Below are 15536 nucleotides of genomic sequence, written 5' to 3' on the forward strand. Positions count from 1 at the left end.
TCTTATCGCAATTTACAACAAGAGAATTGTAGCTCACCCAGAGCTGTAGTGCCAGGCATACGGAAGACTCTCAGTATATATTTACGAAATGAATGAATTATAGCCTACTCATACATTTTGACATCTATATGTTTGGCTGTATTTTTCTTTTTCTAAAATTTTTTCAGTATTTCTTCTTCTAGATCTAATGTCCAGTATGGTGGCCATTGCTCACACGGGGCTACTGAGCACTTGAAATGTAGTTATTCCAGATTGAGATGTGCTGTAAATGCAAAATACACATCACATTTTAAAGACTTGATATGACAGACATGAAATTCCAAGAGTGTTGTGAAAATACTGGTGACTTAGTATGAAAAAAAGAATATAAAATATCTCATTAATAACTTTCTAATGTTGAAATGATAATGTTTTAGATATATTGAGTTAAATTTTATACTTTTCCTTTTAAACAATATAACTGCTAGAAAACATTACACACATGGCTTGTGTTGTATTTCTATTGGACGGCAGTGTTCTAGATGAATTTTAAAATCATTTTGTCAAGTTTCTAAGAAAATACTCCATTGGGCTGCATTATATTTATAAACTAACTTGCGGGGAACATGTCCATCTTGATAGTGTCAAATTTTCCTACCAGAAGCATGATGTGTGTCTTTGTTTATGCATGTTTTTGTCCTCATTAAAGTGTTATAGTTTTCTTCTTGTAGATCCAATTTTTTGTTTATCCCCCAGGTATTTTATAGTTTATGTTAATATTGTTGGCTGTAACTTGTCATTAGCTTACCTAACTGGTTTTTTATGAATAATAATTTTTTAAATCCTTCACTTATTACATCCTGATTCTAAAGATTTTTTTCAAGCAATTCTTTTGTGTTTTCTATGTAAATAGTTATATCTCCCTTGGATGATAATTTCACCGCCTCTTTTCTAAAGGCTCTAATGCCTTAATTTTCTCTTGCCTTTTTTCTTTGGCTGGAATTTCAAGAACAACATTAAGTAAAAGAAGTGATGGGCAGACAACCTTGTAGCCTTCCAGGCACTAGCAGGAATTCCTTTACAAAAGTGTTTACCATAGAGTGTGCCAGGGAACACTAATTCTTTGGAATATTAATATGTGTACCTTGAGAGAAGAGTTTCATGGTTAAATGAGTTTGCAAACTGCTGAGTTAAATAGAATTCTTGTCTGTAGGACTTTGCAGATGGGTTAGTATGCTAATATGTTTTTTAATTCCTAGGAGGTAGGGATATTGAGCTTGGGGCTTGTGTTCTACTAAATACATTTTGGGGAATGTAGTTATATTTCCTTTTTAAGGGTGATGTTGCCATTAGTTTGCAGTAGATGCTATTATATTAGGAAAATATTGTTCTATTCTTAGCTTATTAAGTATTTTTATCCTTACTTTGAAAGTAACTTAACTTTTTAAAATGCATTTTTGACATAGAATTCATTTGGCCATATGGTTTTTCTCCTTTGACTTATTGAGGTTGCAAATTACATTTGTGTATGTCCTAACATATAGCCATTCTTACATTTGATCATAATATATTATTCTTTTAATAGGTTATATTTGCTAGTATTTCCTTTAGGATATTAAAGTAAGTCTGTTTAGTGAAGTCTCTACGTAGGTAAAGTTGACGGTCTTTATGCTGTTTGCCATATTCTAATATCAGACTTATGCCATATGAACTGAGATGCTTTAAATATTTTAGCATGCATCTAGAACAGTGTGAATGGCCTGAGGATCATTTGTGCTTTGGCACTTCTGTTTCTTTTTAATTCTGCCAATTTATGTTATCCTAAAAATATGTCCATTCCACTTGGATTTCAAATTGATTTCAATCATAAATCTAGGATAAATAATGGCACAGGGTTCCTCTCTAGCTAAAATGTTTTAATAAATTCTGAGGTGGTTAAGAAAAATTCTGATGTGATTGATCTTTTTCTGTAAAAGTCTTAGATTTCGTTGCACATTGTCTTGTCTTAAATTTTAAAACTTTGTCTCTGTGATTAAATACTGTTCTGTATTAATTACATTTTTGTTTTCTTTGGGTTTAGTTTGTTCCTTTTCTGACCTCATAAGTGATTTCATTTATTTTTATTCTTTATTGTTTAATGATAAAATTTTTTAAGGCACTGACATTGTTAAAATTTGTTAGTTCAGAACCCCAGCATTTCATTGTGAAAAATTTCAAACGTACCCAAAAGTTGAATTTTACAATAAACACCTGTATACTCAATCTAGACTCTACACTTGTTAACATTTTATTTTGTTTGCTTTATCACATATCTGTCCATCTCTTTTTGGATGCATTGTTAAGTAAGTTGAAGATATAAGTAAACTTCATTCCTAAACCCGTACTGCAGATTTGATGTGAGTTTTCTTATTTTCTAAATAGCTCTATTCCTTATTGATTTTCTTTTTGATTCAGTGCTTATTCAGGAGGTGTTTAAATTTCTATTGATTGGGTTTTTTTTTTTTTTTTTTTTTTTTGCGGTACATGGGCCTCTTACCATCGTGGCCTTTCCTGCTGCGGAGCACAGGCTCCAGACGCGCAGGCTCAGTGGCCATGGCTCACGGGCCTAGCCGCTCCACGGCATGTGGGATCTTCCCGGACCGCGGCACGAACCCGTGTCCCCTGCATCGGCAGGCGGACTCTCAACCACTGCGCCACCAGGGAAGCCCTATTGATTGCGTTTTAAAAACAAAAATATAAATGTGAGATCTAATTTTGTTGTTTTGGTCAGAGAATGCAGCCTGGGCTCTACACCGTTCTGTAGTTTTGAGTGATCAGGGCTGTGGGCTCTCGGCAGAGGGCAGCCAGCCTGTCCTGAGCACGCCAGCAGTGCGAGCACTAGCCGAGGATGATGCACTCCTGACGTGTCCGTCACTCTTCTTGATCCTCCTGTCTACAAACTCTTCACTGAAGGCGACCGAGCATTGCGCTATGAATTACCAACCCAAAAGGATGTAAATGTGTGTAGAGCTGAAGGGGAAAAAATGCACATCAAGACAACAACTCAAACTCTAAAAAGGTTTAAGCTCCATGCAGTGTGCTGTATACTTGCAAAATACCAATTGGAAATATACAAATAAGGCAGAGCATTTTTTAAAATGAATTTACTTCTGTTGTACAGAGTACTTCAAATCCTCAAAGGTAGGTGAAACAGAAAAATATATTTCTTAAAAGGATACCAAGTTCTCAGAGCTAAAATGGCTCTACTGTATGTTACATGTTTTACTTTGATCAAGATATATGTCAGGTAATTAGGAGACTTGGCTAATGGATCATTAGGTTATTTAGCTTTAGGTGAATTAACCAAGGCATGAAAGACTGAAAATAAGTTAAGAGGAGAAAAGAAATGCTCAGGCGGACCCTAGGAGGTATAGTAGCTACAATGGAGGGGGTGGTGGTATTTTTGCAAGGCTGTGTTTATGCCACTTGTACTTAGTGAGGAGTCACTGGCGAATTATGAAACTCTCTCTTTCCTCAGATTACGCTTCATGTCAGTAGAAATGGACAGCAGCAGTTTTATTCAGTTTGATGTGCCCGAGTACAGCAGCACCGTTCTGAGCCAGCTAAACGAGCTCCGCCTGCAAGGGAAACTATGTGACATCATTGTCCACATTCAGGGTCAGCCGTTCAGAGCCCACAAAGCAGTCCTTGCGGCCAGCTCCCCCTACTTCCGGGACCATTCAGCATTAAGTACCATGAGTGGCTTGTCAATATCAGTGATTAAAAATCCCAATGTGTTTGAACAGTTGCTTTCATTTTGTTACACTGGAAGAATGTCCTTGCAGCTGAAGGATGTTGTCAGTTTTCTGACTGCAGCTAGCTTTCTTCAGATGCAGTGTGTCATTGACAAGTGCACGCAGATCCTAGAGAGCATCCATTCAAAAATCAGTGTTGGAGATGTGGACTCTGTGACCGTCGGTGCGGAAGAGACTCCAGAGAGTCGTAATGGAGTTAAAGACAGCAGCTACTTTGCCAACCCGGTGGAGATCTCCCCTCCATACTGCGCTCAGGTACGGCAGCCTACCACGAGCAGTGATCTTCGGATGGAGACGACACCCAGCAAAGCCTTGCGCAGCCGTGTACAGGAGGAAGGGCACTCGGACCGAGGGAGCAGTGGGAGCGTCTCTGAGTACGAGATTCAGATCGAGGGGGACCATGAGCAAGGGGACCTGCTGGGGAGGGAGAGCCAGATCACTGAAGTGAAAGTGAAGATGGAAAAGTCTGACCGTCCCAGCTGTTCCGACAGCTCCTCCCTGGGAGACGATGGCTACCACACCGAGATGGTTGATGGGGAACAAGTTGTGGCCGTGAATGTGGGCTCCTATGGTTCTGTGCTCCAGCACGCCTACTCCTACTCCCAGGCAGCTTCACAGCCAGCCGGCGTAGCTGAAGCTTTTGGAAGTTTGAGTAATTCCAGCCCATCCAGATCCATGCTGAGCTGTTTCCGAGGAGGTCGTGCCCGCCAGAAGCGGGCTCTGTCTGTCCATCTGCACAGTGATCTGCAGGGCTTGGTGCAAGGTTCCGACAGTGAAGCTGTGATGAATAACCCCGGGTTTGAGAGCAGCCCCCGGGAGAGGAGTGCAAGAGGTCACTGGTACCCGTACAATGAGAGGTTGATCTGTATTTACTGTGGAAAGTCCTTCAACCAGAAGGGAAGCCTTGACAGGCACATGCGACTCCATATGGGAATCACCCCCTTTGTGTGCAAGTTCTGCGGGAAGAAGTACACGCGGAAGGACCAGCTGGAGTACCACATCCGGGGCCATACCGACGATAAACCATTCCGCTGTGAGATCTGCGGGAAGTGCTTTCCATTCCAAGGTACCCTCAACCAGCACCTGCGGAAAAACCACCCTGGCATAGCTGAAGTCAGGAGTCGCATCGAGTCCCCTGAGAGAACAGATGTGTATGTGGAACAGAAACTAGAAAATGATGCGTCGGCCTCAGAGATGGCCCTAGATTCCCGGATGGAAATTCACACGGTGTCTGATGCTCCTGATTAAGATGGTAAAGAAGTGCACCCCACAAAGCACATTAATCAACGCCTATTTGTGATTTGCTCTGTTGTAACCTTTGGTTTTCCCAACCATCTGGAAATCTCTTGGTCTCTTGGCAGTTTTTCTAAGGTTTCTGGAAGGAACACTTCATTGTGTTTATCCTTTCCCCAGCCCTCCCTCCCTCAAGGAGCTCAAAGCATGAAGGGCAGCGTATCCAGGGAAAACACAGGCTGACAGTATTCCTCTTTGGCTGAACTCTTCATCCAAAATCTGCCAGTGATTTAGCTATGCCAACTGGTTGACCCTACATTCTCTGCCAAGAGGCATACTCTCTCATTGTGTGCACTGGCACCAGTGCATTTCCATGGAGGGAGACTGGGATGCCGTCAGCTGATACAAATGGGTAACCTTTTCTAATTTAAAATTACTTTTAGGGGGTAGTTAGACAATTTTTTTATATATATATATATAATAAAGCAATTATTATATATATAGTATATATACATTCTCAAATTTGATTTTATTCTGGTTGAGGTGAATGTAAGAGGAATATATAATTTAATACAATGTGAACAGGGCTTTTGACTCTGTCTCGCCCCTACCTAATATGTTAGGGTTTTGCCCCTTTATTTCCCTTATAAAAGAATGTTAATAGGTTTTCAAATATATTAATCATTGTGTCCAAAAGCAAGCAAAGCAAATCACAGTGTTCATAGCTCTGCTTCATAACAAATACATAAACCAAATGCCATAAAATGTATTCAACTCTAGTTGGAAACCATTTGGAATTTTTGTTAGTTGTCCAGTAGGTAAGCTGGATGACCCGTGGTGCTGACCTTTTTACATACAGTAGTGTTATATTAGTCAACCCCAAAGGAGCAGTGGTTTTCAATGTTTTTACTGGCCTATGAATCTACCTTCATTCCGTACTGTAGAAACATACCAGGTAACTAAATCGAATCACTCTCTACCGTGAGTTAGTACTCGCACTAAAGGAAAGGGATTTGTAGTTCTGTCTACAAAATTCTCCAAGCAGTGTTGTGGTTTTTTTTCTTCTTTCTCTTTTCAAACAGCCAGTTCAGGTGCACAGCAACTTTTTCTACATGCAGTTCCCAGGGAAACTGCAGAACTTGGAATTTGTACTTTTTGTAAAGATATACTCTATGGGAATTGCAAGCAATATATCTATCTTAGTATTGTGTGAGCTGATGAGAGCCTCCGTGGCTCCCCCGCTCTCTCAGTGTTTCCTGCTTGAAGAAACCAACAGTTAAAAAGCCCTCTAAGATAACTCTGTGTGTCACCATTTTTTTGGTCACGTGGTGCTATTTTTATGTTATGTATCTTTTAGGTCAGTATAGTTGTAGAAAATGTGAAATCTAATGGTAAAAGTGGATTATAAGTTGTTCCTCTCTTGAGTTTATAGCTTGAAAAAAGACCTCAAAAGCATGTGCTGGCAAACACATTACTGTATGAAAACATACCCGAGTCGTATTTGGATAATGTCTTATTAGCACTTGAGGAAGTGTCTTCAGTTTTATATTTTGTTCACCCGTGAGCTCCTGGTATACAAAACGGGCTTTATGAGATTGCCCTGGCGCTGTGCACTCCGGCAGAGGGTAATGTAAGCAGTTTGGTGGTGAGTTTGTGCTGCAGCCTGTCGGTAAGATGTCAGCACTCCAGGCTCTCTGCTTGAGAACCTTGGCCCTGAAACTCACAACTAGTGTGTCTCCATGGGAGAAGAGCACAGACCACCTAAGAGAAAAACAAAAGCGAAATTCGGACCAACCTCAGAGGCTAGGAGTTAAAGGAATACAAAAGTAGATGTTTGCTGGTTTTCCGTGCTTTTTTGGCTCTTAAAATACCAAGAATGGAGTTGGGGTGGGGGGTGTTTGGGGATTTTTTTTTTTTTTTTTGGGAAGAAAATCATTCAGGCCCTTGTGTGTGATCGCCCCCGGGGGTGGTAGCTGTGCGGTAGCATCTCTTCAGCACAGGGGCTCTGTTCACGCGTGAGCCGCTGCTCTCCACATCAGTGTTACTACGTACAGACACACGCGAGTCCTGCCGCTCCAAGGAGCGACTTCTGCTAACCGGGTATATAGTATGCCTTTTCCTGTCAGACTGCCTAAGTCAGGGGTCTGTTCTCTCCCTGAAGCACTTGCTCAACTCCTGTCAAAGCCGTGTGCCTCAAGGGGAGGCTGGACCCCAAGTGTTTACCCACTTAAATATGTTCTGGGGTTTCAGGTAAATGTTTGTGATTTTTTTTTTCCTTACATGAGTAAGTTTGATTTTTCTTTTTTCCTTCAAAGAATTAAATGCAAAAAATTTGTGTTGTGATACAAATTAAGTTTGTGACAAGAAGCGCCCAAATCGAGGACATGAGAGGTCAGGCTCAGGGAAGGAGCCTCCTTTTCACTCAGGCTTGGGGCCTTCTGAGAGGTCTCCAGAGCATCCTGTGATAAACGAGACAAGTGAGGAAGGGCGGCACTTGGGGCAAGCGCCTTGAATGTCCTGGTTCTTGTCACCGTGTCCGTCTTAACCTTATTTACATGGAGTTCTTTGTATTTGTAAATTTGTTTAACTGGTTTGAGTTTACCAAAGAGTGACTTATCCAAAATTGTCTTTGACAAAAATATACATTGCTTTGATTGTACAGTTCAGGTTCAGACATTGTAATGGGACTGTTAAGGGGCAGAAAATTGATTGCGTTTCTCTCTAATAATCATGATTCCACATTTTGCAAGTTCCACTTGCTCCCATTCATGTTGCTAACACTTTACCCTTTCCACTGCTAGCAGTGTTAAGAATGAATTCTCAAGCCATAACCCAGTACTGTAAGGTCCCACAGGGCTTCGAGGGAGGCCGCGCGCGGGCCAGCACAGAGCTGCGTGGCCTCTCTGAGCGCGCGCACTGCCTGCCGTGCTTCTCAGTGTGCAGGGCGAGTGAAAGATTAACTCCGTTCACATCGGGCAGCAGCAATTAATTGTGCCTTGTCACATGAGGATGTGCCAGGAGGATTAACGTGACCACAGAACAGAAACATTCTCTCCCCGAAGTTCACTTCACGTCTCTGCAGACGAAGTCCGCTGTGTAACTCCTTAGAGCGACTCTTTTTGGAAAGCAAAGTCCCTATTTCTGTACAGTTTTAGGTTAGATGTTTCATTTATAACAAATGCAAAAATCAACTAAGATAAAAGTGATATGTGAAGAAATCTTTTACAGTAAAATATATCCTGAATTCATATAGGTTTGTTCATAATTGAGTCTCTTCTTGAGCTACCTTTTCAAATACGTAGACAATGTGAAGACAGTGACAGCGTCCTTTTCTATAGGTGTTTAACCTGTTATTACAAACTGTGAAAACAAAGAATTTTATACTTTTACTAATGTGTGTGGTTTTAAACAGTTATTTTCATTCTAATCAGTTCTCTACCCTCTAATTTCTACTAAAGCTGTAAATACATTTAGAAATTATATTTGTAAATACAGTATATGAAGTCAAGTTAATTTTGGGGTCAGTGGAAAGCCTCCCAATTGGCTCTGCCTTGGCAGTTTTGTTTTTTGTTTGTTCTTTCTTTTTTTTTTTTTTAACAGCAGAAAGGATACTGTCGGTTCACTGTTAAGCAGAATATACTGTAGAACTAAATTGATAACTTCTAAATCTTCCAGAGCATGAGTAGATGTCTTTTCTAATGATAGCAGTTATAACAAGTCTTTGTTTTTCCCCTAGCCCAGACCATAGGCCTGCATATTTTTGTGTGTGGTTTTGTTTTTACTTTTGTTTTTACAGCCTAGACTCTAGGAAGAATTTGCAGGAACACAAAACAAGGGCTGGGAGGGCATCATCTATGTGAATGAGCTTTACTTTAAAGAAATCAATGTATTTTATTTTAACAATGTTTTCCATTAGTGACTGTGATTTTTTTTGTTGTCGTCGTCGTCGTTATTGTTAAATTCTGTAATGGTTTCCTGTGAAGCCTCCACTGAAAGGGACTCAAATATGCAACACCTAAACTATTTTCCAAGGGCACATGCCCCTTGAATGGTGCTTCTAGACTGGTCAGGGTTATTTATTAAATTTTATATATGAAAGTATTGGGGAATTATGTAAATTCTTTATATGAAACTATCTAGTTCATAAATCATAGGTTTCATATTACTCAGTGCAACTGAACTGAAAGTTCAGAAGAGTCATTCATATTGTTCGAAATTTGTAATGGTTGCCACTCGTCACATACGTCTCTCCAGTAAGTGCCAGAGTGTTTCCACTGTTTCTGCCCAGTGCTTGACTTCTCGGCCCACAAGAGAACCTCTTCTCTCTGGTTCCCCTTGGGTCTGGCACAGACAGGGCTGGTGTAGTTCACTATCAAGTCCTGGAGTTAGCCTTGCAGCAGATTCAGTAAACAGACCTCTTGCTGCCCCTCAGTGACAAGTATGCTGTGAATCCAACCTTTGGACTTGCTGCCCAAGCCTTTGGTTGCTGCCCTGAGTATAGTAAGAGGTAAACTCACCTGGTTTCTTCGAGAATGACCATTTTCCTAATGTGAAAACCATCTCTCTCACCACTTTTATTAGTAGGGCTAACATTTTTTTCCGTTATAAATGGTTGAGCAATTTGAATGACTTAACACAGTGTCATTATCTTGCAATATAAACTGGTAACCTCACAACTCCACACTTCATCGCCATGTGAAGTAAATGAAGCTAGCTAAGCGGATGCTGTATCGACTAGTAACTTGCCATTAAGGATTATTTTATAGCATGAATTTAAGACTATTTATTCAAATGATATTTTACTCTTGTATTCATTTTGTTTTAGATTTGTGACATGAATACTTCAGTGCTGCTTAATTTTGTTCTGAATTCTTGTTTCTTGCTTGTAAATGGCTTTTTTATGGTATAAAGTCAATGGAAATTGCTGTTTGTAAATAAAAATGCTGCTAGAGCAGATGTGCTGTGGTCTTCCTCCGGATTTACCTCTTCTGGCCCCCTGAGTTTCACAGGCTCTAACAAACATCCTCCGGTGTCATAGTTTCTGTTAACCACTGTTTTTGAAAGGTTAGGATTTCCTAAGAAGCTCTTGTGCCACCGTGCTGCTGGAGAGAGGAGAAAGCAGCAGATCTCTCTCTGACCTTTACCATGTGGGGTAGAGACTGGATTGTCAGGGGGCCGAAGTCTGCAGCCAGGATCGCTGGTGAACCCTTTCCGCATTTTCCTGCCGAAGTACCCTCTGGCTCCATCGAATGTGCCTTGTTCACTCCCACCACGGAGCTTGGAGGTGCACGCGCCCTGTCTCCTGCCTCCAGCTCTCTGAAACTGAGCAAGGCCCTGTGGGGCCCTCCTGGGTACGAAGCCTTTCCATGTCCCCCATTTATTGTTTTCAGGAGGAAGGCTTCAGCCTCCTAAACCTTCCCTGAGTACCAACGCGCAGCTTCAAACGGTTGCTAATCAGAAAAGGGAAGGATTGCAGAAACAGAGGAGGAGCAGTCTAGAAACTATAGTCAGCTACGGGCAGCGCCTGGTCCCTCCTCAAGGGATATATACATAACAATATACCTTTGAGTTCTGCGGGAACTAAGGCCCCCCCAGGTGGAGTTATTCAGGCGGAGTACCAGAGTCCTGGAGCACTACCCTGTTATCACCAACCAGTCAGAAGAAAGTCACACACCCTGCAGCCTTCACCCCCAGTTCTGCCACCGTCCTCCTTGCTTGGCGCTAAAATAAACGTTTCTCTGCTCCAAACGTCGACCTTTTGGTTTGTTTGGCCCACGAACTTCTGTTCGGTATACCGTCTTCTCCCAAGAAGCCAGTTAACTCCTCCTCCCCAGATTTTATTAATAGCTCAGGCCTCCCTCCGGCAGGGAGCCCTGCAGCAGCCCTTCTAGGTCAGGCCCCTTTAACAGAGCCCTTTGTTGAGCTGTGTTCTTCCAGCCCTACAGCGTAATTCATTGCCCTGAAAAATTGGTAGCTGTGTATTGATTAGTGAGATCATTCAATTAATGTTTCTCCCTCTAGCCTGCAAGCTCCATAACAGCAGGGATCCTGGACTGTCTCCCTCACCTGTATATCCTTAGCCCACAGGGCCTGGCATCGCAGCAGGCGCACAGGCAGGATTGAATGAATGAGCAAAAGCAGATTATTCTGGGAGGGTCAAGCAGGGCAGTGTGGCTGGGAAGCGGGCCAGGATTAAATTTAGCTCCTGTGCTGATAGAGCTGATTTGCTCCTTGCTGTAGAACAGGTTCTCACCTTTACGGTCGAGCAGGCAGTGCGATGGTGCGTGGTGTAAGAGGTCCACATAGGAACTGGCTTCATTGCTGGCTGGCAGCCTGCGGGACTCTGCAGGTGCTAAGAGCATGGTGGAGAAAGTGCATCGACTTGCATGAATCTGGCGGTCTGGCTTCTAGCCATACCTTTGCCTGATACCCTCTTCAGCCCCAGTTTGTCTGTAAAACGTTGGGGCTGCACTCATGGCTCAGATAAGTTGTGAGGCAGTGGCTTCTGTAGGTTTGCTTTTTCCCTGAGGCTGGAAAAGTCACCCAACATCAAGAATCGGGGGCGAGCCTCTCAGGCAGGGTTAGAGGAACAATCCCAAGGGGATGCGGTCCTGGCAATGAGAACAGCACCTGAAGCAGATAAACTGAATTGGAGCAGATGTGGTGTAGACCGCGTTGAGCTGCTTTGCTGGCAAAGGCCATTGGCAGTAGCTGGCTCTTCATTTGTCCTAAGTCATGATCTGTGCTCGCTTTGCTTTCTTCCCATCATAGTTCATAATTATCCCCACCTGGCTGCAGGGATGTCCGTGATGTCCTTTACAGTGTCAGCAACCACCAACCAATCCCCAGACCATTTCCTTGAAAACCCCTGAAGCCTCAGTGACTCATAATTAAATATCTCTGTGATGTTTTCCTTTTGTTCTGCGAGGCAGGCCTAGCTTGCATAACTTTTGTCAGCAAGTGGGACTCCAAACTTCAGAACACAAAGTAAATGGCAGAAAGAGGCCACCTCAAAGGAAACTAATGTTGCGGAACGTTATCAACTTGGGGTAGTGCGGTGGAGCCCTCACTGGGTGATTGCTGTGCTTGAGGGAAGATGTACAATAAAGCTTGCTGCTCTACCTTTCATTGGTCAAGAATGTGCTATTATTCTAAAGTGGCAGTGGGAGGAGGTATATGTTTAAATTAACGGTGGATTATAATGCAGTCACCCACAGGGTAACCTGCCTGAGTCTGCAGGGACAGAGCTGTGTCTCTTTCCAACTCAGGCAGCAAACAGGTGCCCCGCCCGTCATCTGTCAAAGAGGTTGCTTACTAGGGCTTCTCTTGTTCCTGCCTCATCCCTAAAGGAGCTTGGCCTTTAGGGCAGTCTGGCTGGGCTTCTAGGGGCCATGGACATGACCCTTCAGGGCAGCTAACTAGATGTCGCTGCTACCCCCTCAGGCTATGCAGACAAGCCCGCTTTGCTGTGGAGGCAGTGAGGTCCCTGCACTCAAAACATGTCTTCACCCCTTTTGGCCTCAGCCTTGGCACTCTGATCAGCCCTTGGGCCCTCTTCTTCGTGTCCTGATGCAAGATTTGCCCTGTTGTCCTTCCCTGGGCTCCCCTGGACCCCACTAGTGGCCGTGCATAGCCCGGGCCTCTGAGCTAGAATGGATAATGCAAGTTTGCTTGCAGCTCCCTCAGGTGCCGTGTGTGTGTGTGTGTGTGTGTGTGTGTGTGTGTGTGTGTGTGTGTGTGTGTGTGTGTGTGTTTTCTTTAAAATGTGCAAATCAGGGGAAATTCCCTGGCTGTCCAGTGGTTAGGACTCCACACTTCCACTGCACGGGGCACGGGTTTGATCCCTAGTCAGGGAACTAAGATCTCGCATGCCACGTGGCACGGCCAAAAAAAAAGGGGCAAATCAGAGGATAAGTCATTTTGAATTCTGCCCCCTTCCCCAGGGTGCTCAAGACACTTGCATTCTCCTAAGAGTGGGAAGGGCCCTCCCAGGCCATCTACTCCCCGCCTCCCAGTACTAGGACTCCCTAGCCTAGTCCTTGTAACTAATCTCCAGTTTCTACTTGCTTGTGGGAACTGGCTGCCTCCCAGGGGACCGCTCCCAGCTTTGACCGCTTTCCATGATAGAAAGCCCTTCCTCATCCTGAGCTCCAAAACTGCCTCTCGGAGTTGGCCCCTCGGCTCTCTGTTCTACCCCAAGGACCACAGCGTTCCTGGCTCCCTCCAGCCGTCCCTTTGGGCTTCTGTAGGCTGAATGTGACTCTAAGCTATTTTCTCTAGAGCCTAGGCCATGGGAACATCCTTCCTCTTTCTGTCTGCCCACTTCCCTCCACTTCAGGGCTTTAACAGATATTATCAGGAGACATGTTTCTGACAGAATTTTGTTGGAACTGAGGAATCTATAACTTGGAAGAACACGTCTTTGGCAAAAGAACTGCTTTTGTGTGACTGTTATTTTAACTAGCCTATCTCTGCCAGACGTTCCATTCCTCACACATCTGGGTCCCTGGAGCGATTTTCAGGGGTTTTTTGTTGTATTTTTGTTTTACCCCTCAGCTCCTTCACTCTCTCCATTTACTTCTCCAAATATTAATGTGAGAATCAAAATCCACCTTTCATTTTGGAGATCTGGGCTCTGAGGCTGGACTTTTGCATCTGAATTTTCTTGGAGGCTTCACACCATTCCCTTTGAGGGTTATCCTCTCACTGTGATCACTGAGTCTCCGGGGGTGGGAGCTGAGGCTTTTCTGAACCTCACAGGTGCTGGTGCTAATTCAGCCGTGCAAAGGGATTCCTGTCTTGGGCGTCTCATCCTTGGGAGGGAAAGCAGGGGCCAACTGCTGGCTTCATTCCACTTCCTTTCTGCCCTTTCAGCACAACTGCATCCCCTCACTGGGACCTCATGCACTCCTTCCTCCCTGCTGGACCCTGGCCAGGCTGGTGGCAAAATGGGAATGTTATTGGTGTTCAGTAACTAAACTGCTAATTCCCTTCTTTCCCTCCACTGCATGGTCCCTCTTTCCCCAGAATGGGGCTCCAGGGACCTCCTGTCACCATGCTCTGTTGAAAGGCCCCACGTCCAACTGCGGTCAGGGGATGACCAGCTGTAGTCCCTGTAAGGACTGGAGGCTTCCACTCTGAAGGTAAGCCCAGCGCCTCTCTGCTTACAGTTTTCCTTGTGGAAATGTTTCCCTTTATAAAGTGTCAGTTGCTATCTGGATATAATGGTCTAAGCCCAGATGGAAAGAATTTAATGGCATCCTTCCTAGGGGCTCTGTGTGGATAGCTGGGGCTTCATTGATCCCCCCGAGAGAGCCAGCGACAGGGTCTGGTTACCCTGAGAACTCTAGGAGGCCAGAGGTCCCAGGACAGGGTATCCTCTACCTTTGTCCTGGGCACCAAGATGACCACTCTCTCAGGCTCTGGATGGCAGAACTCAGGTGGCCTGACCTTGATTCCAGGACATCACGCCTTCCTACGGTCTCTGAAAAGGATTACATTGTCAAGAGCCTTTGCCAGCCCCGGTACACTGTGAAAAACCATTGAAATGCTGCTGGTTCTGCATTGGATATAAACTGCATTCATTGGCTGGAGCCAGTGGACAAATCCTGTAAATAGAGACCTCAGCTTTAAGGCCTGTGTCTAGTTTTGAGTTCCCTTGAGAACCTATATCCTGCTGGAGGGAGGAGGCCCAGCTAAGTGAAGAGGGGGCAAGACCATGAAGCAGGGACTTCCTGGTGGTCCAGTGGCTAAGACTCCACGCTCCCAATGCAGGGGGCCGGAGTTTGATCCCTGGTCAGGGAACTAGATCCCACGTGCTACAACTAAAAGATCCCGCATGCCACAACTAAAGAATCCTGCATGTAGCAATAAAGATCCCGTGTACCGCAACTAAGACCTGGCACAGCCAAATAAATAAATAAACACATAAATATTTTTTTTAAAAAGACCATGAAGCAAAATTCAGGTGAATTAAATAGTTAATTGTAGAAGAATGAAACCATGAAAAAAACTAATTAGAAAAAAACGGTGATGGATTATTTGCTTTTGCAGCGGGGAAGATCTTCTTAAGGATAAGACCAAATAGAATCCTAAGGGAAAAAATAGGTTTGACTATATACAATGTAAAATATGTTCAGTAAAAGCAAAACAACAAAACAAAACAAAAAACTTTGCAACATATAGTACAAGAGCTTTTTTTCTTTATAAATTTATTTATTTTTATTTACTCTTGGCTGTGTTGGGTCTTCGCTGCTGCACGCAGCCTTTCTCTAGTTGCAACGAGCAGGTGCTACTCTTCGTTGTGGTGCGCTGGCTTCTCACTGCGGCGACTTCTCTTGTTGTGGAGCGTGGGCTCTAGGCGCGCGGGCTTCAGTAGTGTGGCTCGCGGGCTCAGTAGTTGTGGTGCAAGGGCTTAGTTGCTCCGCGGCATGTGGGATCTTCCTGGACCAGAGCTCGAACCCATGTCCCCTGCCATTTGCAGGTGGATTCTTAACCACTGTGCCACCAGGGAAGTCCCAGTACAAGAGC

The 15536-nt window shown here is 43.9% G+C and overlaps 1 protein-coding gene across 1 annotated transcript; it reads left to right on the plus strand.

The window, feature by feature from the left end:
- The first annotated feature begins 2726 nt into the window (after window positions 1-2726).
- Window positions 2727-9958, plus strand: ZBTB34 (zinc finger and BTB domain containing 34). The gene is made up of 2 exons (XM_024762514.1): window positions 2727-3159; window positions 3497-9958. The coding sequence occupies exon 2, from the start codon at window positions 3507-3509 to the stop codon at window positions 5019-5021; it is 1515 nt and encodes a 504-aa protein (XP_024618282.1). The 5' UTR covers window positions 2727-3159; window positions 3497-3506; the 3' UTR covers window positions 5022-9958.
- The last annotated feature ends 5578 nt before the right edge of the window (window positions 9959-15536 follow it).

This window comes from Neophocaena asiaeorientalis, unplaced genomic scaffold, assembly GCF_003031525.2.
Source record: "Neophocaena asiaeorientalis asiaeorientalis breed wild unplaced genomic scaffold, Neophocaena_asiaeorientalis_V1.1 scaffold78, whole genome shotgun sequence".
NCBI classification, from domain to species: domain Eukaryota; kingdom Metazoa; phylum Chordata; class Mammalia; order Artiodactyla; family Phocoenidae; genus Neophocaena; species Neophocaena asiaeorientalis.